Consider the following 24350-nt stretch of genomic DNA (forward strand, 5'->3'; position numbering starts at 1 on the left):
TGGCTCAGAGCCTGGAGCCTGCTTCGGATTCTGTGTCTCCCTCTCTCTCTGCCCCTCCCCCGTTCATGCTCTGTCTCTCTGTGTCCCAAAAATAAATAAACATTAAAAAAAATTAAAAAAAAAAAAAGAGAGAGAGAGAAGTATGGGGAGAAGGAGAGTGACATGCAAGAGGGTGTGACTTTAACCAATTCCGGATCTAGGTGGACTCCTAGGGGCAGTTCCTGCAGTGCAGAGTTCCAACACGATGGCCGCTCCAGAGCCAGGCCGCTCTAAAGGCTGCGTGGTGACTATGGACACCGGGGCTATGAGCGTGCGGTTTGTCGCTGGGGGAGCCAGTGCTGGCCCATGGCCACTTTCATTGCATAAAAGACCATTTTGGGGACGCAGAGCCCTGCCAGCTCATTGATATGGACACTGCGAACTCCTCAGGAATGGAGCCTGAAAATGTGGGGCACTTAGTGAATTCCTCCAGAGCTGCCAGGACGGCCTTCAACATCAATCTTCCTTCTAGAAGACTGGGGCCACTGAGCCAGTGGCTCAGGCAAAAGCAAGCAAGCAGCATTTGAAGAAGCAACTTGACCTAACTTCCAGAACGCTGAGACTATCCGTAGGCAAGTCAGGAGAGAGATGCTGGGCTTGAAAACACAATCTGCAAACCCCAGACTGTACATCCCTGATTTCGACATCCTACATCTAAATTCTTTTTTTTTAATGTTTATTTGTATTGTTTTAAAGATTTTTAAAAATGTTTATCTACTTATTTTGAGAGAGACAGAGACAGCATGAGCAGGGGAGGGGCAGAGAGAGAGAGCGGGAGAGAGACAGCATCCCAAGCAGGCTTCACACTGTCAGCGCAGAGCCCAACATGGGGCTCAATCTCGCAAACCATGAGATCGTGACCCGAGCTGCAGTCAGACCGACTGAGCCACCCAGGTGCCCCCTACGTCTAAATTCTTAAGTAAACGATTTCTGGCAACTGTCCCTCCAGGCATCTCTCTCCTTCCAATGAGATTATCCCCATCACCTTGCTTACATCGCTTTCCAGAACGTCACTCAGGATTCCCTAATTAAAATAGCTAGACTTTTCAACTTTTCAACTTCGAATCCATCTTTTCCTGTCAGTAGCATCCTTTTGTTTATTTAACATGTGAACTTGACCATGACTGGAGCCCTGTGGTTGAAATTACTGCGATGCTAAAAAGTGGCTAGACATGCATCAGTCCCTGACTGCAGGAAACTTGCAAAGGGAGACAAAAAAATATAAGGGCAAGCAATTAATTGTTACAGAGGTGAGCGTGAACTTTATTCCAACAGGCACTGAAAATTATGAGAGCTGGAATGATCCAAGCTGTGTTTGAAAAAGATAACATTGTCTCTGGCTGAAATGTGATGGGGATTTCGGGGAGCAATACGCTGGATTTGGGCAAACCAGTCAGAACGGCTATTGTAATAATCCCAGCAAGAGATACTGACATCATGAACCGATGCAAACCAGGCCATAGGAGGCAGAATTGCTACACCTTGGAGACTATTTACATGTGGGTGTTGGAGAGAGGGAAGAACGAATGAGAACTTTTGGTGTTTCTAATTCAAAAGACTAGAAAAGATGGCATACAGCTCATTTTCTATGATAGGAATATAAGGAGGGGCGCCTGGGTGGCGCAGTCGGTTAAGCGTCCGACTTCAGCCAGGTCACGATCTCGCGGTCCGGGAGTTCGAGCCCCGCGTCAGGCTCTGGGCTGATGGCTCAGAGCCTGGAGCCTGTTTCCGATTCTGTGTCTCCCTCTCTCTCTGCCCCTCCCCCGTTCATGCTCTGTCTCTCTCTGTCCCAAAAATAAATAAACGTTGAAAAAAAAAATTAAAAAAAAAAAAAAAGGAATATAAGGAGAGATTGTTGGGGAAACATTATAATGGGTTTTGATTTTAGTTACATCAGAGTTAACACATCTTAGGAATAGCCATATGACAATATCCAACAAGTTGTTGACAATTCTAACTTTAACCTAAGGGATGTCAGAATGAGAAACAAACCTGCGGACGGAAACGGAGAAAAGCCTATAAGGAAGGAACAGGTAGGCACGTATAACGTGTGTGACCAGCTTCTACCTCCTGCTTTCCCTTCCTTTCCTTCTTTCCCAGATTGACATCATCCAATATAAAAACAAAACACTGCACGTTTGGGGAAGGTTAATGACTGGATTCAGGAAATGCAAACTAGTAAATTACGTGGCTGATCGGGTTTGTTATCTTTTTTTTTTTGAGAGAGAGAGAGAGAGTGTGTGTGTGTATGTGTGTGAGCACGCACGCACACATGGGGGAGGGGCAGAGGGAGAGGGAGAAAGAGAATCTTAAGCAGGCTCCATGCTGTCAGCACAGAGCCTGATGCAGGGCGTCAACTGTCAAATTGTGAGATCATGACCCATCAAAGCCCCATGCGGGACTCAATCTCAGGACTATGAGATCATGACCTGAGCAGAAATCAAGAATCAGACACTTAACCAACTGAGCCACGCAGGCGCCCCAATTATCTTTTCATCCTTTTGCTGCTATTCAGAAATAAATTCACCACTGGTGAGCCACAGTCTGCGTTGCCACATCTATTCTTCTAGGTCGAAGTACTCGGTAATAATTTCCCTTATGTAAATTAAGCATCTAAAGAATCTCTAGGAACACGATAATATGGAAGTCATAATATGGGCCATATTATTGTGATTACTTACCATACTTTTCAGTGACTAAACAATTAATAATAAGCCTCAAACAGTAACTCTTAAACAGTTAATAATCCCTAATCACCATCTTGAAATCTAATCACCATCCTGAAATCATCAAATCAGCAGAGTAGTGGTGAAGGTGTCAAAATGTCACTTTCAATCCCAGTTCTTCTTCTTAGTACCTGTGTGTGATCTTGGGCAAATTATTTAAACTGTTCCTCATACGTAGAATAGATAATAGTACTTATCACAAAGAGTTATTGTGAGCATAAGCAATAACGGTAAAGCACGTAGCAGAGTGCCTTATATAGAAAACAAACAGTACATGTGATTTCTTGCCTTGACAGCTGTCCCTTTGACAAGTGGTGCTTTGTACAATCAAAGTGCTAACAGGGGTATGAACAGATCACCTAATAGGTCTTCTCACCTGAGAAAAGGCAGTTGTCTATTATTATATGACAATCTGTACTTGAGGGGCACCTGGGTGGCTCAGTCAGTTAAGCGTCCAGCTTTGGCTCAGGTCATGATCTCACGGATCGTAGGTTCGAACCCCATGTCGGGCTCTGTGCTGACAGTTCAGAGCCTGGAGCCTGCTTCAGTTTCTGTGTCGCTCTCTCTCTCTCTCTCTTTCTCTCTCTCTCTCTGCCTCTCCCCCACTTGTGCCCTGCCTCTCTCTGTCTCTTAAAATTAAACAAACATTAATTTTTTTTAAATCTGTACTTTATTATTCACAACGGCCAAAGACCAGAAACAATCCAAATATCCATCAACAAGTGAATAGATAAACTGGGGTGGTGCACCCAGACTATGGAACACGAGTCAGCAATGAAAAGGAACCAACTATCGATACAGGCATCAACTTGTATGAATCTCAAAATAGTTATGCCCAGTGAAAGAAATCAAGCAGAAAGAGTACATACTACATGACTCCTTTCGTACAACATTCTGGAAAAGGCAAAATTGTAACGACAGAAAGCAGACCGATTGTTCTCTAGTGTCAGGTGGGGGAGGAAGGGATCAAGCTGAAGGGGCACAAGGGCACTTTAGAATGCACCCTCTATCTTGACTGTGGGGTGGCTACATTATCGTATATGCCTGCCAACATTCATCAAACCACATAAAATAGGTGCTTTTTAATAGGTAAATAATACCTTAATTGAAAAAATTCTATAACCACCATTGATACCACCCAAGCAACATTTCCCAAATGTGCATTTACCTATAAGATATTACATTGGGAACATATAAAGTCAGAGATACTAGCAGAATACACAGAAACCAAGCAGGTCATGAAAATGTGGCACTACATTTACGGATTGCAGTTAGAGAGTTAGAAACTGTTTCCTTCTCTGTCACTTCTTTCCTCCTTCCTTCCTTTTTGCTTCTTCCTCTCCTTCCTTACTCAAATACAGGTTGAGCACTTTCCATATGCAACCAATATCCTAGACATTTAAAACTTCTTAAGAAGGAAAAGTAGAATATAACGCCTTTACCACAGAAAGGGGCAAAGAGCAGAACCCTGGTCAAATTTGTAGGGTCGAATGAAACCACTGGACAGAAGAGAAAGGGCAAGAGATGTTGGAAAGGAAGGCAGAAGAACCCATAGGTTCTGAAATTAAGTTTCCTGGATGCCACCTTGTAAATTGGAAATCTCATTAAGAAAAGAGGAAAAGGAAACCAATCCCCGTGGCCGAGCATAAGAGGCACTATCTTTGGGAAAAAACAGCGTAATCCTAGAAATAGAAGCATCTGGAGGAATTATTACAAGGACCCCAGTCCTTGTCTACCTGGTCTACTTGTCTCATTTTGCGGGAATGTGAACACAGTCTCTCAATTTCTTCTGAGGGCTGGATTAATAGGCATGCCAAGAAGCATACAGTCCCGATACAGGATGTTTGCCCAAGGAACTAACGTAAAGTGTTTCTGGCCAGGTGGAAACTGGCTGCTTTTTATCATATTAGATGATAAGCATGCACTTTTACTGAAAACCGTGATTACATGGAAACTTTCTACCTGGTGATTTAAACGAATGTGGTTTAAATTAAATCTGCTTTATGGAAGGCAACAGATTCTGGGAAGAAGTCTCTCAGAAAGTGGGTTCCCCCAGTATCAAAACTTTCCAGGAAGGCAGGAAGGAAGGAAGGAAGGAAGGAAGGGAGGGAGGGAAGAAGGGAGGAAGGAAGGAAGGGAGGAAGGGAGGGAGGGAGGGAGGGAGGAAGGGAGGAAGGGAGGAAGGGAGGAAGGGAGGAAGGGAGGAAGGGGGTAGTTTCTTTATTACAAGGACCCCAGTGACAACCTCCTAGCTTTCTTGCATTTCCTGACCTGAAGTCTATTCTGAAGTTGATTTTAGCAGTGAACCTCCCAGCATCAAGAACACTGGCTTTCCCACATTTTCTCACACTGCACACCTTTACGAGCTAGATCTTTCTAAGTTTCTGCCCAAAGGTGACAAAATTCGCCCTTCGTCTCCTTTTCTGTGTTGGGGTTTCCTGAATAACCTTTGGATAAGCACTGGGCACAGGTGTTTTCTTGGGAGGGAGCAGCTAAAATTACACTTAATTCTGCTTCTAATCTGCCTACAAACTCCCCGACCATCTTCTAGCACAGCTGGGGCTTTCGTGCGCTCCGTTACTGCCCTCGCACGTACGGAGCGCCCTGTTCTCCGAAAACAAAGACAGGTATGCTTAAGCCCATGATGACCTCGAAATCCATGCACAGGTGATTTCAAGCCATATAAGATTTATCAGGTCTCCATGTACTTGGAGGAAGGCAGAGTGTGTTAGAGAAACAGTAAGACGTCCTCCTGGAGAATCAGGAATACGTGTGCAAATCACGAGCCCAGCTCTTAAGCACTGACCTCCTCCCGATTTGGCATGAGAAGGACTCGCAAATAAATGTATCTGCCACCCACTCGACACACACATCACAGCCTAAACTCTGGCAAGTGTTTCCAGATTCTGCCAGCTCACCACCTTTAGGAGAACGTTCGAAACAACACTGTGGTTTTTAATAACTTTCTGGGTAGAGCCTCTCTGGGTACCATATGCTCTGGCCTCCTTAGATACCCGACTGGAGACCAAGCCTCTGTCTGTCTCTCCAGCAACCAACGCCATCTCCTGATGCGAATTTAGTTTTTGTCGTTTCTCTCTTTCTTTTCCAATGGGTGATTATGAACAGCAGCGAGATGGACAAACCGGACAAGAGCACTGTTTCCTCCAAAGACCAATATTTAATGTTTTCACGTGCATAGGGGACATGGAAGAGGCAAAAAATTTAAGAAAAAAAAATCCTTCTGCCGCTTTCTCTCCCTTGCCAAATGGCATGTGACCGGTTACATGTGGTGAACTCATGGACACGGAGAATGTGGCTCAGCCACTCCTGAGTGACATTTAGTTTCTGAGTGGCCTTTCTCCGGAGTGGCTTTCACTCCTGTCCTGGGGCTAAACAAAGAAACCTACACATGTGGCCAAAAGAAGGCGTGGCTCTAGCGAAGGAGGCCTGCGAACCTTCAGTGGATCTCGTGAAGTTAACATTCATTTTCAAATTCCTGACCCCAATTCCTAAAAAGTCTCTTGTTTAACCAGGTGAAAGGAAACACACTTAGGCAGACACTGGGGAGGGGAACAAAGAGCACTATAGGAGACAAGGAAAGCAACACATGGAAAAATCTTTCAACAGGTCACCTTTCTGTTCTGCCCACCCACCCATGCCCTTCAAGCAAGGATCCCGGAAGCCAGCCACTTACCTCTGCGCAGCTACGGTCGCGGCGGCGTCTAGAGCGAAATGCCTCATCACATTCTCCTCTAAGTACTTCTGCTCCCACTTTGTCATATCGGCTTCCAGGGCCAGAATCCTCTCCTCCTTCTCGCGAAGCAACTCCATCAGCGCAGTGGCGCTGTGTTCTGAAACACTGGGGGGCTGAGGGTTGCCCTGGCGCTGGTTGGGGAGATGCCGAGACCCCTCGGGTTAGTGAGAGAACCATGCTGGCAGCCCCACTTGAAGAGCCCCTATTCTTGGAGAGCGTGACTGCCCGTGCCACTTCAGTTTGGATCCTGATTCAGAAGCAAGGGGAATTCAGATTTCCTCCCAAGGCAACGGCACTTTCTATCTTGGGGCCTGAACAGGAGACTCCTTTGATCAGGAAAGCAGCTTGCCACATCAAATAGTCATGCCGTTCAAAAAGTGGATCGTGGGTTGAAAAATCACTATCCCTGCCTGCCAGCACGGCACACACTAGAAATGGACATTAAACACCTAGGATTGGGCCCCTACCTTGCCCCCAACTTGTGTGGCCTTAAGTGAGTCACGCAACCTTTCCTGGGTCTTGATTTTCTCCCATCTGAAAATGAGGAGGGGTACGGCCAGATGATTCTAAAGACCGGAGCGTGGGGCACCTGGGTGGCTCAGTCAGCTGAGCGTCCGACTTCCGCTCAGGTCATGATCTCGCGGTTTGTGAGTTCGAGCCTGGCGTCGGGTTCTGTGCCGACAGCTCAGAGCCTGGAGCTGCTTTGGATTCTGTGTCTCCTTCTCTCTCTGCCCCTCCCCCACTTGTGCTCTGTCTCTCTCTCTCTCAAAAATAAATAAACGTAAAAAATAAATAAAGACCGGAGCCAATTCTAAAATGTCTGGAGTCTATTTGTACAGAATTTTCACTTCTTATAGGGTCTACTGTTCACATGAAAATAAAAGGTACAAGACAATAGGCATTAAGGATTTTGCCGGGCTACGAAAGCTAAGGAAGCCGACTTCACTGTCGCAATCAGGAGGTGGTCTGGAGGAAGATCAAGTGGGGCAAAAACACCTAAAGATGAGCAAAAGTGTGGCTCTTATCTTCATGTCCGACACCCAATGGAAAACCACCAATCAGGAGCGATCTCGTTTTAAGTTCTCCGTACCTGCTGAATTCTGAGCGATTCCAGTTCCCTCTCTAGCCGCGTCCGGAGACGATGCTCCAACTGCTCACGTTTTTCACACGCTGCCTGGAGCTGTACAAGGGCTTGCTGCATCTTCTCGACCTTATCTACATACACCTGCTTCTTTTTCAGCTGAAATTCCAGGTAGGGAGAGATGTGAGACGGCACAAAAGAGGACAGCAGAGTCAGTTATGCAGCCCCCAAATCCAGCCTTGTGTTTACATCTCTTTCTGCCCCGTTCCAAGTAAAGAATGAAATGGCAAGAAGGTCCTTCAGGATGAGGAGTACGCTGCCTTGTACTTATCGTGCAGAAAATGCGACGGGGAAGAGGAATTAGGAGCCCCCCTTGGACAGTTTCTGCTTCTCAAAAGTGAAGTTACCATGCAATGGATTATAAGAGTTTTTAAACCTCTTCATTGACTAGCACTGCCCCACTACACGTTTATGAAAAGAACACAGGTTATTTGCAATTTCTGCCTCACTCATGAGCCTGAGTTGATAACACTGGACTCTGAGAACCCAGGACTATAATTTCTCAACTTTATGCTAAGCCCTTTACAGATATCTAAAGACTCGAACTAATGAGTCAAATCCAAACCTAAGTGAGTCAAACGTGATTCTTCCTCTCTACAAGCCTATGAACCATAACTAAAAGCAAAGGTAGAAGCAGGTTGGGACAAAGAATTTGAAGTTTTTAATTTATTTTATAATGTTTATTTATTTTTGAGAGAGAGAGGGACAGAGTGTGGGCAGGGCAAGAGCAGACAGAGGGGGAGACACAGAATCCAAAGCAGGCTCCAGGCTCCGAGCTGTCGGCACAGAGCCCGACGCAGGGCTCGAACCCACAAACCATGAGATCATGACCTGAGCTGAAGTCGGATGCTAAACTGACTGAGCCACCCAGGCCCCCCTGAGACTAAGAGAATTTGAGTTCTTTGTCCCCTTGTAGTTTATAGGCCAAATCCTGGCTCCATTGGAATAGAGGAACGAGGATCTCAGGGCTCTTTTAAGAAGGCATATACCTCAACACTTAAGAAGACTGGGCTAAGTAAGTGCAGCTTCCCAGCTTGTTAGCAAATGAGGAGGTTATGCTTTTCATCATATTCGTGGGGTGCCTCTCTTGCTAACAGAATCAACCCACAAATTCTTTCTAATGAATACATTCTTCCAGGCTAGTCTCACATCTGTCATTATCATTAATCATGGAAGCTGAGGTTAGTTAAGGATACTTTCACTTTAAGATCTAAATTGAAATATTATTGATGACCCTGTGAAGAGGGAATTGAAGAATTCAGCTCAACTTGAACTTTTCAACACTGTTCCCCAGCCCTTGAGCTAGCTAGCTAGATAGTTGCAATGTTAGAAGTCACCCTTCCAGAACTGCCCAGACGCATTTAGCAGGGGGCAAGCCAGCAGGACCAACCCGGCTCCCCCATTGCAGAAACCAGGTAACTTAACAGTAATGAGTCCAAATCACTGCTGTCGAGAATGTCCAGTCAGACAGCAATGGCATGTGCCGAACTCTCCTTGTCTTAAATGCCTTGTCCCCAAATGAGGATAGCCAAACTTCATCTAGGTTGTAGAAAACCGATCTTATATTTTCCTATCAGACCTGTGGTATACTTTGCCTAAGTGACTCGGAAAAGAAAACTTAAAAAAATTCTTTTTCTATACTTTCTTGACATTTCCTTTCATTCTAAGATCTACTTCAATCTAGCCTTGTGGACCAGTTGAGGTGAGTTATAAGTCTAGATGTTTTGTTTTTTTTTTTTTATCCATTAGACTTTTTCCTAGAAAATAAAACAAACAAAAGCCATTCTCTTTCTTTCAGCAAGCTTACACTTTTCTTTCCTGGGATAAGTAACTATTTGTAACAACAATGACTAGGGCAATCAAGACCTTTAGGCCATGGATGTCTCTGCCTTCCTATTTGCTAAGCTTAGAATAATTGGAGAGCAGGGAATATCCTCTAACTTCACCTTTTGGGTTCCATAATCCTCACGAGCTATTTCAAGTTGAATGCATGTATTTGTGAATCACTCTGAAAATCCTAGGGGAGCAGTGCAATGTTAATGCAGAGAATGTTAACTATAATTACTGAGGCTTACAGCAGTTATACTTAAAGGCAATTAAAGTTAGCATGCAGTTCTTGCCTTGATGGTAAAGTACTCCGGTGCAAGCTCAGAGAACTGAAAAACAAGCAGTCCAGGGCCTGGTAGAGGTCTCCACACCCTGCCTTTCTTGAGAAAGAAAACCTTAATATCTTAGCAAAAGCATCTCCAGCAGTAGAAGTCACTGAACCAACCCTTCCGGAAGGGAAAAGCAATAAAGACCCAGGGAGTTTTCTGAGCTGGGTGAAGATAGGCATGCAGGTCAGACAGCTTTCACAAAGCAGGCCGAGAAAAATCCAATTATGCTTTGCCACTGAGATGATTACGCATAAGGTACCAACACCACGGTTACTGGCATAATTCACCTCCCACCTCCTTTAAAAGAAGAAAGAGTGTATGTAGTTCACCCATAAATACCATGGTCATTTAGCAAATGCTTAATCTGTAGATAACTTAAGACAGAAAAGGACAAGTGTTGGATGCTACCAATGCAAGACCCTAGAGATGAAATCCACAAGTCAGCTGTATTCTAAGTTACGTACTCTGTTTTCTAGATCTCATCTATATTTAGAAAGGAACAAAGGTCTATATGGTTTATTCATTCCTCTACTATCATCATATGGTTCACTTTTACCTTCATCGTGATAAATCCCCTTTTCTTTTCTGCCTCGCCCCTGTACACGTATCTCCTGTGCTAAGCTCCTCAAATGTTAGATTGTTAATTAGGACATTCTGGATCCCCAACTTCATCTTCCAATGTGATCAGAAATGCCAGTGGTTCCTTCTTAGGTAAAAAGAGAGGCCACATAGTAAAACGGTTATGGTCATGAGCTCTGGCCTCAAACAATCTGAGTTCTCCCACTCACTAGGTACGCAAACTTAGGTAGGCTATGTAATTCATCCACCAACAACATGGAGATGATGATAATGTGATATACCTCTATAAAGATCAAATGAGATAACACATGACGTGCTTAGTAGACCACCTCATAGAAAAAGTACTTAGAGTTGTTCTTTTTTTTTTTAAAAAAAAAGTTAATGTCAAATCACACATGCTCTGGTCCTTTCAACTCTGAACATTCATGCCAGATAGCCTTGATATGGTTCTCATTATTTCTGTAACTCTAATTATCACATTCATGTCAAATGAAGACAAACCAAACAAACAAATAATGACAAAGACAGAAACCGACTCGTAAATATGAGAACAAGCTGGCAGTTGCCAAAGGGGAGGGGAGTGGGGGATGGGCAAAGTGGGGGAAGGGGATTAAGAGGTACAAACTTCTGGTTCTAAAATATATAAAATATAAAATATATATGAAAAGCACAGCATACGAATGTAGCCAATAATACTGTAGCACACTTATCATGGTGAGCATTTTGTAATGCACATAATTGTTGAAACACTATGGTGTATACCTAAAATTAATATTGTATGTCAACTACACTCAAATGAAAAAAAAAAAAAAAACACTTAAAGACATTAAAAACACAGCAATTTTCCCCTAGGAAGACATATAAAACTAATCCTCAAATGCTTCATATGATAGAGCTTCAGATATCTTTATAAGACAAGGCCATTCACTGGAGATACAATTAGAAGCAAGGGCTAAGTAGCCACATGGACACCCTATTTTCTCCAAATGACACATTTCTCCAAATGAGAAATAAATACTTTACTTAGAGTCAAAGGTACTGCTTAAAAAAAAAAAAAAAAAAAGAGACTTAGGCAGACCTCATTCCCTACAATACCACACAGAGTCTCAGATATTTCTTTCTTTTTTTAATTTTTTTAATGTTTATTATTTTTGAGACAGAGAGACAGACAGACAGAGCGTGAGTGGGGGAGGGGCAGAGAGCAAGAGGGAGACACAGAATCTGAAACGGGCTCCAGGCTCCCAGCTGTCAGCACAGAGCCCCACGCGGGGCTCGAACTCACAGACCGCGAGATCATGACCTGAGCGGAAGTCGGACACTTAACTGACTGAGTCATCCAGGTGCCCCCAGCTATTTCTCTATTTGACAGCGAAATGAAAGCTAAAGGAACCAAGTGGCAATCAGGGAACTTGGATTCTAGTCCTAGCTCTGCCATTGATGGTAATTTGTTTCCGTGTTTTCGGCCTCAGCATCCCAATTTGTACAAAATGAGGAGGGTTTCAGGAGTCAGCAAAGGAAAATGGTCAGCGGCAGGCTAAATCCATCCATCTCCCTTCATTTATATATTGGCTATAGATGCCTTCCGGCTAGAATGGCAGAGTTGAGCAGGGGGCAGTTACAAAAGAAACTGTATGGTCTACAGAACTGAAACTGTTTACTATCCAGTCCTTCTGTAGATAAAATGCCAGACCCTGGAGTGATTTTCGAATTGTTCTGTGGAGTGCTTCAGAGGCCACGGTGGTGGGTAAGTTGTATCAAATGGCTTCTCTTTTACGTGTTGTATATATTAGGGTTCTACATAAAACTTAACTTCAACAAAGACTGCCACATCGTCGAAAATATATATGAATGTATACATGTTCTTGTGTGTTGTCTGTCTGCCCCAGCGATTGGGCCTGTCATCTGACCTCACTCCATCATCTTTTCACACGTGATACCTCAGCATGGCTAAATAATTTAAGGTTCCTGAGGACCCCATGGTATTTCACACCTCAGTGCCTTTGGATATGGAGATTTTAAGAAATTAAAAAAAAAATCACTAGGCTAGAGAGATGACCTCAGATGGTCTCTAATAGTCTTTCAATTCACAACTATTTTATGGATCTCAACTTCCCCTTTTCCCCTACAACGTTGACCAACAACTGAGGAAGGAGGCAAAATGAGATCCCAGAATTCTGTATGGGCGCATTCTTGGAGGCAAAAACAAAATAGAAGTTCTGCTTTAGTTTGTGTGTATGTGCATGCAAAAGACAGAACATGTAATGGGTGTACTCTCCATAGGATCTCAGATGATTCGTTTCTCCATGTCTTCAGCATTCAAGGAAGTGAAAGTTCACTTGAAAAGCTTCTAAAGCCAAGGTAGTGGCTCAGGTCTAGAGATGAGTACTCATGGGCCTCTAGAAAAAGCCAAGTAAATTCATCATTTAAACCAAATTTTCGGGGCACCTGGGCAGCTCAGTCTGTTAAGCTTCCAAGTTCGGCATAGATCATGATCTCGGGGCTCATGAGTTCGAGCCCCGTGTCAGGCTCTGTGCTAACAGCTCAGAGCCTGAAGCCTGCTACAGATTCTCTGTTTTCCTCTCTCTCTGCCACTCCCCCGCTTGTTTTCTCTCTCTCTGCCTCTCTCTCTCTCTCTCAAAAATAAATAAAACATTAAAAAAAAGTAAAACAAATGGTCTCTGGATATTCAGTGAATAGGAGAAATCATTCCACCCATTCAAGTTTTCTTTCCAAAAGCCAGTTTTCAAAAACTTGTCAGAGCTCCCTTTCCCTTGCTTTCTATAATTCTATATTCTCCTAATGGTGTTCCTTAAATCACTCTTAATTTGTGTCTTGATATTTTAGACTCCCCTTCCCTTCCAACTCCATCCCTACCTGCTACCACAAAGGTCTAATAATGTATGGGTGTTTATTCTTTTGCTTCTATACCAATGGTTTTTAACTGGGGGCTATTTTTCCCCTAAGGGGTCATTCAGCAATGCGTGGAGACATTTGTGGTTGTTACAGCTCGGACTGGGTTGCTCCTGGCTTCTTGTGGATAGAACGTCCTGCAATGCACAAGACAGCCTCCTCTACTCCTACCAATGAAGAATTATCTGGCCCCCAATGTCAATAATGTTGAGGAGATCTCATTCATGCCGCACCTTCAACAACTGCTTATATTCACACTTTAATATTATCATGCTCTCTTTAGTCACAGAATAATCTGTCATTCAAATCATCTGACCTGACCCTGATTGTTGCTTTTCTCGAAGTCTCTCATAATGTGCACTCTAGTAGTATCAGTCATTGTGTAAGATTTTATTCATGTGTGGATTTGTTCGTTTGTTCATTCGTTCATTCAACAGATACTTACTGAATGCTTATCATGTGTCGGGCCCTATTCTACATCTGAGAGGAGCAGTGACGCAACGAAAAGCAAGACAAAGTCCCTGCCCCATTAGAGAGCAACATCCCATAAGCCCCATTAGGGCAGGGCCTTTCTTTTTTCCTTTGCATCCCTCTGAGGTCCTAGTTCGAGTTCATGTTTTCACGGCCCTCTTGGTGACCAGCTCATATGAAATAGCTGTCGAACAGAAGAGTAAAAATGAGCATAGCATAGCTCAGCTGTAACACTACAAACCTATAAAAAATAAACACGTACATTCATTAATGTATCTACTCCGTTTGGCAAGTCCAGTTAAGGGTGTCACGTCATTCCGATTAAGAGAGAATTTTTTAAAGGGGAACCAAAGTGGGATGAATGGCAGAAAGGCAATCCAGCGAAGAATAGGGCAGATACTCTTGAGCTCAATCAATCATATTTTTCCATTGCACTTCTGCAATAATTTGAACCCATTCCCAAGCATTTGGCAGATCTCTTAACCTCCTTCTGACTCAGGAAAATCTGATCCCTGCAAATGAATACCACGTGATGGCATCTTTTCCCTCCTTCCAACAACTGTGGACGTCTTTCAAATGTATTTTTTTAAGGATGGCTATATACAAAACTACTCCTGGGGCCCCTAAAGCTACCCATTGATCTCGGCCATTTGCAAGGAAGTCATTTAATGATTAACCTTTTCCATGTATGCACTGGCGGACACAGCATAGGGTAGGATATTTTAGAATTAAGGGATCTGGATTTTGTCTTAGATTTATCACTAACTGTATAATCTGCCTGCACTTCAATGTCCTAATCTGTTGAAAGCAGACAAAACTTGCAAGGTTCATAGTGGGAGATATAATAATACGTTTGGAAATGTTTTCAAAAAGTTAAAAAAATACATAGGGGTAGGGATGAATAAGCAGAACACAGAATTTTTAGGAAGCGAAAATAATCTATATGATACCATAATGACAGACACCTGTCCTTATACATTTATCCAAACCCACAGAATGCACAACACCATGAGTGAACACTAATATAAACTACGGACTTTGGAGCAATGATGTGTGAATGTAAGGTTCATCTACTATAACGAATTTTGCCTCTCGGTGGGGGATGTTGATAATGGCGGAGGCTATGCGGGTGTGGGGGCGGGGAGTATATGGGAAATTTCTGTACCTTCCCCTTCTGTTTTGGGGGGAACCCAAAACCAGTCTTAACAAGTAAACTCTTGGGCCCCCGGGAGGCTCAGCTGGTTAAGCGTCCGACTTCGGCTCAGGTCATGATCTAGAGGTTCGTGGGTTCGAGCCCCACATCGGGCTCTGTGCTGACAGCTCGGAGCCTGGAGCCTGCTTCGGATTCTGTGTCTTCCTCTCTCTCTCTCTGCCCCTCCCCTGCTTGTGCTGTGTGTGTTTCTCTCTCTCTCAAAAATAAACACTTAAAAAAGCTTAAAAAGTAAGATCTTACTAAGTAATAAAAATATACAGATGGATAGGTAGAGGGGGTGGGATATTATTACTGGCTGGCTGAACATCATCATATACACACACTTCATTGGCTAAAAGACACTGAAACGAATAATACAGAACTAAGTCCAGTGCCATAGAAAACATCCTTCACTATGTCTCATTTTCATCTTCCCTTCCATTGCCCACAACTCCACTCACTGTGTCACAAATGTCACAATGGAAGGATACTTTCTGGGGCACCCGGGTGGCTCAGTCGGTGAAGCGTCTGACTCTAGATTTTGGCTCAGATCACGATCTCACAGTTCAAGGGTTCGAGCCCCACGTCGGGCTCTGTGCTGACAGTGCAAAGCCCGCCTGGGATTCTCTCTCCCTCTCTCTCTGCCCTTCCCCGGTTCGTGTGCATGCACTCTCAGTCTCTCTTAAAATAGACAGGTAAACTTAAAAAAAAAAAAAATAAGGGGGTGCCTGAGTGGCTCACTCGGTTGAGCGTCTGAGCCTTATTTCAGCTCAGGTCACGATCTCACAGCACAGAGCAGCCTGCTTGGGATTCTCTCTCCCTCCCTGGCTCTCCTTCTCAAAAGAAATAAGTGAACAAACATTTAAACAAACACAGAAATAAACTGTACTTTCTTTCCTCGTCTCCTCTCCACACAATTAGTTATCTGTTGCTCCGTGAGCCGTTAGTGATTTCTGTTTGATTTGATTCAGCCTTACTCAGGAGCCCCGGGCTCCAAGTAAGAGTTCCCTCTGAAGCAATCTGGTAACACTACCCTGGTATTAGCAAGCTGCCTCTGTCTGTTGAAACCACCTCTAGAAACTTGCTACCAAGAGAACGGAGTTCATTCTGTTAAGGAGACTGAAGGAATTACACAAGGCTTCTACTTTGGGAATTTAAAAAGGTAAAACCACAGGAAAAAAAAACTGAGAGAAAGCAAGCTCTGGGAGGTCACTCCGTCTCTATTTGGGGTGGGGACATAATTTCTTCACATACTGGGTGCAGCAACACCTACCTCAATAAAATATGCGGCCTTAAATCTAGGAAAGGCCATTCTTAGATGAAATGCCCTTCAAATGAGTCAATAATTCATCGGCAGAACACCCTGGAAGATTCCTGGCTAGATAACGTACTCAGATCTTCCATCCAGACTTTATAATCCAGCGTAACTATTACGTGAGTTTTACCTAGAGCAACAAAACCCTGTTTGTTTCACGATTATTTGGGATGGGACATAAATGTCGACGCCTAGCACGGCTTCCTCTAATCCCGGGAAAGGAGACCAGTCACGGTACTGTGAGGATGGCACAAAGCTGTCCATCTCTCCAACCAAAATGACAAATCAAACAAGTGGCAAGGTAGCCAGACATAAGAGAAACTATCAGCCATAGAGACTAATAGTGGAAATGGAGGGAAACAATATGAATTTCGTTCTGAAGAACCGAGCGCAGTGGCAAAAGGACACTGGAAAACGCGCTGCCACCAAGAGTTATCGCTGCGATGTCTAAGGCATCACCAGCCATCGTAGTTGAGCCAAGGTTAACACTTGGGCCCCCTTTCCCTGAATCTCTGTGGCCGTCATTCTAGCCTCGGGCCAAAAAACAAGGCTCACTGGTGGTGGTTGTTGTTGGGCTTTTTTTGTTGTTGTTTTTTTCTTTTGTTTTTTGTTTTTTGTTTTTTTGCCAGCCCTCCCACATTCCGCTCTGTCCCTTCCAGGGCACTCTTCTCAGTAAGCGGCCCACCCGCAGCATCTTCCCTCTTTGATCTCGCCGGGGCCTTTTTCCCACCATCCCTGAAACAATTACCCAAGCAGTGGCTCGGCTCTGGGTCATCATAAGACAGTAGCCAGCCAGAAGCCTGGGCTGCCTTGAGCCTTGTGAGTGGATATGCCAGGCATCTGTCGAAACTCTCCAGTGAGGTCGAATTGGTGGGGGTGGGGGAGATCTCTCTGAATGGGAGAATGCCATGGTTGCTGTGGGACACAGAGTTCTTTTGACTCGGGAGTTTAATGAGCCTTCACTTCAACAGGACCTACGTGTCCCGAAAGATAAGGGCAAGGATGGAAAGGCACCATTTACCTTGGCTGCTGCTTGCTGCATACATAGGCTGCAGATTGGTGGCAAGACCTGGATCATAGTGAATCACCAAACAAACAAACAAACAAACAAACAAAAAACCCCAGAAAACAAAAAACAAACAACAAAACCCCAAACAGGTCTGTTCTTTAGTAAAAGTGCTAGCCCCTTGCCAGCAAGATACTTTCCCTAACGTCAACAGAACGGGGTCCATCAGAGAATCTCTGCTGAGTGTGGAAGGGGACGGAAGTTGTGACGGCGGGAGAAAGTTCTCTGTACGCCTGAGGCACATTTCTGTATAGAGCTTAGAGAGCACAGTGGATGCACAGTATCACGGGCAAGAGTCTTCATGGGATTAGAAAAATGAAATGAATTTCGAGAAAAGCATCTACGTGAGGACTTTGTACCAAGAAAGACATTAAATGCATGCAAGGGTCCTTGGACCGTTAACGTAGCCATAATCTTTCCCTGGAAGTCTTTGTTTTAATTGAGATATATTTGACATATAACATTATATGAATTTCAGGTGTACAACATAACAACTTGATATATGTATTGACCTGCCCTGACACTTAGCAGGCTAAGAAAATACTCCTTAGACAAATGACTTAATTTGGGAAAATTTCCCTAATTCTCCTTTGCTAAGCAGACTACAAATATTTCCCCTGGAAGAACTTCTAGGAAAAATTTGGGGTGCCGTTTGTGAGCCATAACTTAATTCTCTGTTTATACAAGACATAGGCAAATGTCTGACATATTCCTCTGCCTTCCAAAAGGACTATACATAAGCCATCTCCAACAGATAGAGGAATACATTTTCTATTCGTGAATACCATTTCTTGATTCAGAGATGTTCACTGATTTTGTGAACAGTGAAGATTCCTTACTCGATTAGTTCCAGGGCCACCTTCCCTAATGTCCCGTACTTAAAAAATTTGAGGCCAGGTAGAACGAGCTTAGTGGGGGTTGAGTGCCAGCAGAAAAGCCAAACTTCAATGATCAATTCCTGTATTTGAGAATAAGGAAAAGGAATGTTTCCTTTGAATATTATAGAGGAGACAAGACAAACACCACCTAAGAGCAAAGCGAGCTCTGATAGGCTGCTAAAACAGAAAACACGAATCAGTGGATTTTTCTTGAGAAAAAGAGTCTGGAAGATATTACACGGCCTCTGCCCTGGTGATTCTACTGGGTAGAAGGCTCCCAGCCCGCTCTCCCCCATCAAATGTTCCACCTCCTGTAGCAAGAGCAACTCAGAATTTCCCAACCACTAGCCTCTGAGCGAAAGCACAAGTTGGATGAGGGCTAAAAAATTAACAATAATTGATGAGTTCATTTGACATATCTGGCCGCTAGATGCCATGATTCAACCCTAGCCTAAGTTTGCGAACTTCTTTTTTAAATTGTAAATCTATGTGTTTTGGGGGCAGGGCCCTGGAAAACGACTACAAATCTCTGGAACGAATGCCCAGAAAAGCCTCAGAAGTCTGAAGCCAGAAATATATTTCAGGCAACTGTTTCAGTGAGGGCTGCCCAGTGGGAACTACAAATTAACATCCTCTCCTTAGATGCATATTATTTTCATGATTAACAACCAGTTACCACTGAGCCCTAGGACACAGCAAACCGAGAGAGTTGCAGAGTCTTTGTCCCATTTACCTCCTACTGGATGGGCACCCTTCCTGGAGGGGCAGCAGGACTGTGTATATACCCCAATCTCGAAGCAGTCTGGACAAGCCTCTTGTTGAAAAAGAGGGGCCCAACGGGTGGAACGTTTTTTGTTTTTTTTTTTAATGAAAAGATGCAGGGGTTACTAAATCTGAACAAGAAGCGCCCACATTTTCTCCTTGGGAATGGAACCAAAGGATGATTCAGATCGGGAGACAAGCAGCAAGGGCTAGGGAATTCATGGGCTGGGGAGTCATGAGATTCCAGTTTTATTCCTGGCTCTACCCAACAAGCTACTTCTCGGCCAGTCTCTCGTCCCTTCTCTAAAATAATGCAGTCTTATCCTTGTCCTGTAATTGATTCTGCGATTTCTTCACAAAAGGGGGAAGGGAAAGAATGTATGAGAAGTAGCAAAAGGTTAAACAGTGTGCTCCTGAGGTCTGGACACCAGACATATACGAATATTCCTCATGTTCAGTAAAGCAACTCAGCAGTTGACACAGACCACGGATGAAGCAGGACGCTAGCCAGATTTTATACAACCTGTAGTTTAATGATTAAGTAAGTCAGGTCAAGGACATCATAGGTCAGGCAATATTACCTACTGGAAATGTATGAATCCACAACCCAATCCCAACAAGCACTTTAATCCCCATCCCCAAAAAGCAAAAGATATCTGTGAGTCAGGAGATCTCTGGGAACTAGAACCATTCTTTCCGAGGGAGAGGAGGCAGGTCATGAATGAAGGTAGGAAAGACACTTCACATACCAAAGCCACAAGGCTGAGGGCTTGGTCACGAAACACTTTTTTTTTTTTTTTTTTTTTTGGTCTCAGGTTTATAAAGTTTCCAATTTGTTACAATGGAGGCTATTTTTTGCCTTAAAAAAATTCAAATTTTAGGGGCGCCTGGGTGGCTCAGTCAGTTGAGCATCTGACTTCGGCCCAGGTCATGATCTCGCTGCTCCTGGGTTTGAGCCCCGCGTCGGGCTCTGTGCTGACAGCTCGGAGCCTGGAGCCTGCTTCAGATTCTGCATCTCCCCCCCCCGCCACCTCTCTCCCCCTCTCCCACTCACACTCTGTCTCTCTGTCTCAAAAATAAACATTAAAAAAAATTTTTTTTAAAAAACATTCAAGTTTTAGAATAGTGAGATGTGAAATTTTCTTCACCAAGTTACACTTTGGCATCCATTTTTGTTGGAACATACCCATTCCCTGAAGTACAAAACACTGAAGCGTCAATACAATGACAACGGACACCCACGATTAATTAATGACAGTCCAGCAGCAATATTCCCTCTATTTCACATGAACACAGTTCAGTGTTGCAATCGAGTAACATCCACATCAAGACTAATCAGATGCACATTTATCATATGCTTAGGATTTGGGGGGCCCTTGTATTTGTCAAGGAAAGACCCCATCCTTGCACACAAATAACTGACACTTTCTCCCTGTCACATAGCCAGTAAGGCCCAGGGCACAGTTCCTGGCCTGCCATAAACTGTAAATTTTCCCTGGGTCCCATCCTGTCTTAGACCCCTTCAAGATTGCTTCTATTTCAGAACCAATCTGCAAAATAAATCCTAGGACGAGAGCCATAGCCATCAAGGTTCTTCTTCTTTTTTCTTTTTAACCCGAGTGGACCAACTTCCCATTGAATATCAGGAGACAAGGACCATTTTGATTTTAAGATCCTTGGAGTACTTTAAGATATCTGGAGCCATTTTTTAGCCCTTCTAAGAGAAAGCTTTAAAGCCCTATAAGGGCAGAAATTTAAAAAAAAAAAATATGCATCTGTCACAAGCCTAAGGCAGGGCTAGGTCCATAGTAAGAACTTGGAAGGAGGTGGTCAGTTTACTATTTGAATGAGCAAATGGAAATTACTTCTTGACCTTGGTGATTTTCTCTTCTGGAGCCAAAGGAAAGGACTTGCAGGGAAGAAGAAAGAAATCAAAGTCCACTCACACCGGGACAGCTGTAAGGAGAAGTAGCAGATGGTACCTTCCGGTTGGGGGGGAGCATAGGTGCCAGTTCACAAAAATGGGGAGTCCCCAGTGCCCCTGATTTCCCAGCTCGCCCCCTCTTTGGGACTCATATGCTACCTTAAGGAAACCGCACATACCTCTTCCTCCAGCTTGACCACCTTGGCCTGGGCGTTGCTCAGGGCCTGGTCTCGGATTTCAATGTGTCGTCGTTGGTCCTCATTGGTAGAACGGGCAGTGGCCAGCTCGGCCTCCAGCTTCTCCTTCTCCCTCTGGCTTTCCTTATCTATCAAGACATGAATTATCAATACCGCCATTCTGGAGCTAGCTCAAAAGCTTACCTGAGCAAAACTGACAATCATACCCATTACTAGATATCCTCTAACACACGGCTAAATGCACCAGGATACCCAAGATTGAGACCCTATCATTGGCTCTACCGCTAACTTGTTATGTAAACTCAGAAAAGTCACCTAACAATGGTTGTGGTACACAAGCAAGGTGAATGCAGATGTAAAAAAAAAAAGTTTTATGAAAAGTATTATGCAAAGAATACACACACACAGAACAGGTAGGCTTGGGTCTTCAATTGTATTTCCTCAAGTGGTCTTGTATTGGCAAAAGAGCAACTGAGCCCCCCGAAATTTTCCCAGTTACCTCCTCCTGACAATATGTTAAATCGATCTAAAAATGGTATTCCGTAGAATGTAGAAAACCTGAAATCCCACCCTTTACTCACTGACGTGATTTTCCAACTGAAATAAGTCCAGGATTGCCTTGTAGGTACAGATGACCATGACACGTGTAGATACCCCCCTGCCTTTCTAGGTCCCTCCCGTTTTAACGGGGACAAACCTCATACCAGAAACGCAAAGGGACAGTTTTGATTCTCACTTGGGGGTTAAAGTGCCCTTCCTCTGCACACCGTGATACTTAAGTTTCTAAGAGAAACTTTAATAGGGCAGCCCCGGGTTCCCTCCCACACTCCCTTTACCTACCCATAGAGGGGTACCTCGGAAAGAAATGAACATTTGTTGAATACTCACTGCACACCAAAATATTGTACTAACTTAATCCTCAGGAGAGCCATACAAGGAAGGCGTTATTCTCTTTTCCATTTTGTATATGGAAAAAAAAAAAAAAAAAAACGAGACTCGGAGGGCTTGAATAACGTGTACCAGGTCTCACAATTAGTAATTGAGGACACACTGGAGCCCATACTTAAGGCCAGCCTGTTCTAAACTCTTTCTAATGAGACTGCCTTCTCCTAGGGTTGAGCTGGTTGGGTCTCTTTAGTGTAACTGGAGCACATTCCCCAGGGAGGCTTTTCAAGAGGACCTTCTTGGCTCTTGCCACAGCCCCAACCATGCAGCACCCCGTCGATGTCCAAAGGCAAAAAGAACTAAAGGGCCGTAAGTCATGCCCTCTTCCCCGCTTGCTGAGTGGAGTCCATTTTTCCCTTCTAGAACCATTCGACAGTCCCTCACCGCATTGTTAATACAATTTTTGTTTCTACTAAATTCCCACATTGTATAAACCAGTAGCAGAGCTCATGGCACACCTGAAATACCATCGCCACACACACACGGAGGAATATGAACTAGCAGATCTCAGGGCAAGAATCCATACATTTTTCTCTTTTGTTTTGTTTTGTCCTGGGAGGCCGCCATCTTCTCCACCAGCGAACTAACTTCCAGGGTAACGGTGACACCGCAAAAGCAACTTCACAACAATTTACACGAGGTACTGATGACACCAGAAAAACAACATTCTTCCCTCTAAGACATACTGACAAAGGAACGGGAGGCTCAGGGAAATGAGGAAGAAAAAAAAGCCCCACTTCTGAGGCCAGAGCACAACAGAGCAACCTGGGAAGGGAGGGGGGTATTGTAAGTGAAGATCAAACAAACTTGTAAAAGCTGACTAGAAGCCGCATGGAATGACTTGAAAGGGTCATGTGGAGGCCCAGCAGAGATGGGGCCTGACAAGTCCCCACCATGCACTACTCTAGCTGGGAGCCCCAGTGAGGGAGACTGGGAGTAGGGAACACCAATTATGGACATCTGCAGAAGCGAGGGTAGTTCATCTGTTTCCCCCTGTGGACTCAATCCACTGCATAGTTTTTATTGCTGGTTTTATTGTAGCAATTGGAAAGAATGAGGCATTGTCTAGCTGGGTGGAGTCTATTAGGGACCGATAAAGAACAGGATTAGTTCATTGTCACGGTCCTCCGGAGTATTTCCAGACAAAGGAAACAGTATTATGAGGAAAGACATAGTTCTGCCCTCCCCCACCCCTCCAACTCTCCAACCAGAGTCACTAGTTCAGGCCATAGCGGCGGGTCCTCCTGTAGCTGCCCTTGGAGTCTGCCAATATGTGACGATATGATTTAATACAGGGTGTTGAACCAAGGGAGCCGCAGGTGCACATCAGGTATCCCAAACACTAATCATCAGTCCTGCATGTTAATCCCATCTCTACCAGAGCCAGCACATGGAGCCCTCAACAATAAATCCCTTCAACATTAAGCGACCCCATGTTCACTGAGGTCCTTTGCAGCTAGCCTTGACAAAAGCAGGGATTTCAAAGGGGCTTCTCTGCTTTAATCCAGAAGGAGCCACGTCGATGTGACTAAATGTGGCAAGCAGCCTTCTTGGCCTAGAAGGAAAAGAACAACACTCCCAACTTTATGCCCCAACAGGAAAAAGAATCCCTAGATGGCATTCACTCTGTTCTGGCTGTTCTAGACGGATAACAGAACTGTGTGATCTTTTTACACATCTCGTTCCCAACCACACATTCATACCTGCTGCTGGAGCTTTCAGACTTACTTTTTGCAAAGAGCTGAGAGATGGTTTTTCTAGTATCCTCCGACCCCTCATATTCCTTCTCCGCAAGCTGCTTGTTGGCAGTCTCGAGACGCTCTGTGGAATTCAAAGACAATCAACAAACAGGTCCTCATATACGAACTTCCAAGCACATGGTGTCTGCCCTCTAACTACTGATCTTGAGGGGGGCGCCTGGGCGGTTCAGTCAGCTGAGCATCTGACTCTTGATCTCAGCTCAGGTTATGGTCTCGCGGTTCATGAGTTTGAGCCCTGCGTCGGGCTCTGCACTGAGAGGGTGGAGCCTGCTTGGAATTTTCTCTCCTTCTCTCGCTGCCCTGACACCACTCGTGCTCTTGCTCTCTCTCTCTCTCTCGAAATAAAAAAATATAATAAAAATAAAAAAATAAATACTGATCTTGGGCAAAACAAGCCTGCTTCTTCTTGTTACTCAGGAATAGGTGACACAGACACAGATTTGCAAATGTGGAACCCCAAACAGACCTAAGCCATGGTAGGGAAGGAGGAGGTGAGTACCGAACACTTTCACTCCTCACTGATAAAACCTAAGTG

The 24350-nt window shown here is 44.2% G+C and overlaps 1 protein-coding gene across 1 annotated transcript in view; it reads right to left on the reverse strand.

The window, feature by feature from the left end:
• AMOT (angiomotin) overlaps positions 1-24350 on the reverse strand; it is a 63283-nt gene that overhangs the window by 9012 nt on the left and 29921 nt on the right. The window contains exons 7-10 of the mRNA XM_030305914.1: positions 23784-23876; positions 21093-21238; positions 7610-7759; positions 6460-6650 (exon numbers count right to left, since the gene is read on the reverse strand). Of these exons, the coding sequence (XP_030161774.1) occupies positions 6460-6650; positions 7610-7759; positions 21093-21238; positions 23784-23876 (580 nt within the window). The remainder of the gene's footprint in view (positions 1-6459; positions 6651-7609; positions 7760-21092; positions 21239-23783; positions 23877-24350) is intronic.

The sequence above is a fragment of the Lynx canadensis genome, chromosome X (genome assembly GCF_007474595.2).
Source record: "Lynx canadensis isolate LIC74 chromosome X, mLynCan4.pri.v2, whole genome shotgun sequence".
In the NCBI taxonomy this organism is placed as follows: domain Eukaryota; kingdom Metazoa; phylum Chordata; class Mammalia; order Carnivora; family Felidae; genus Lynx; species Lynx canadensis.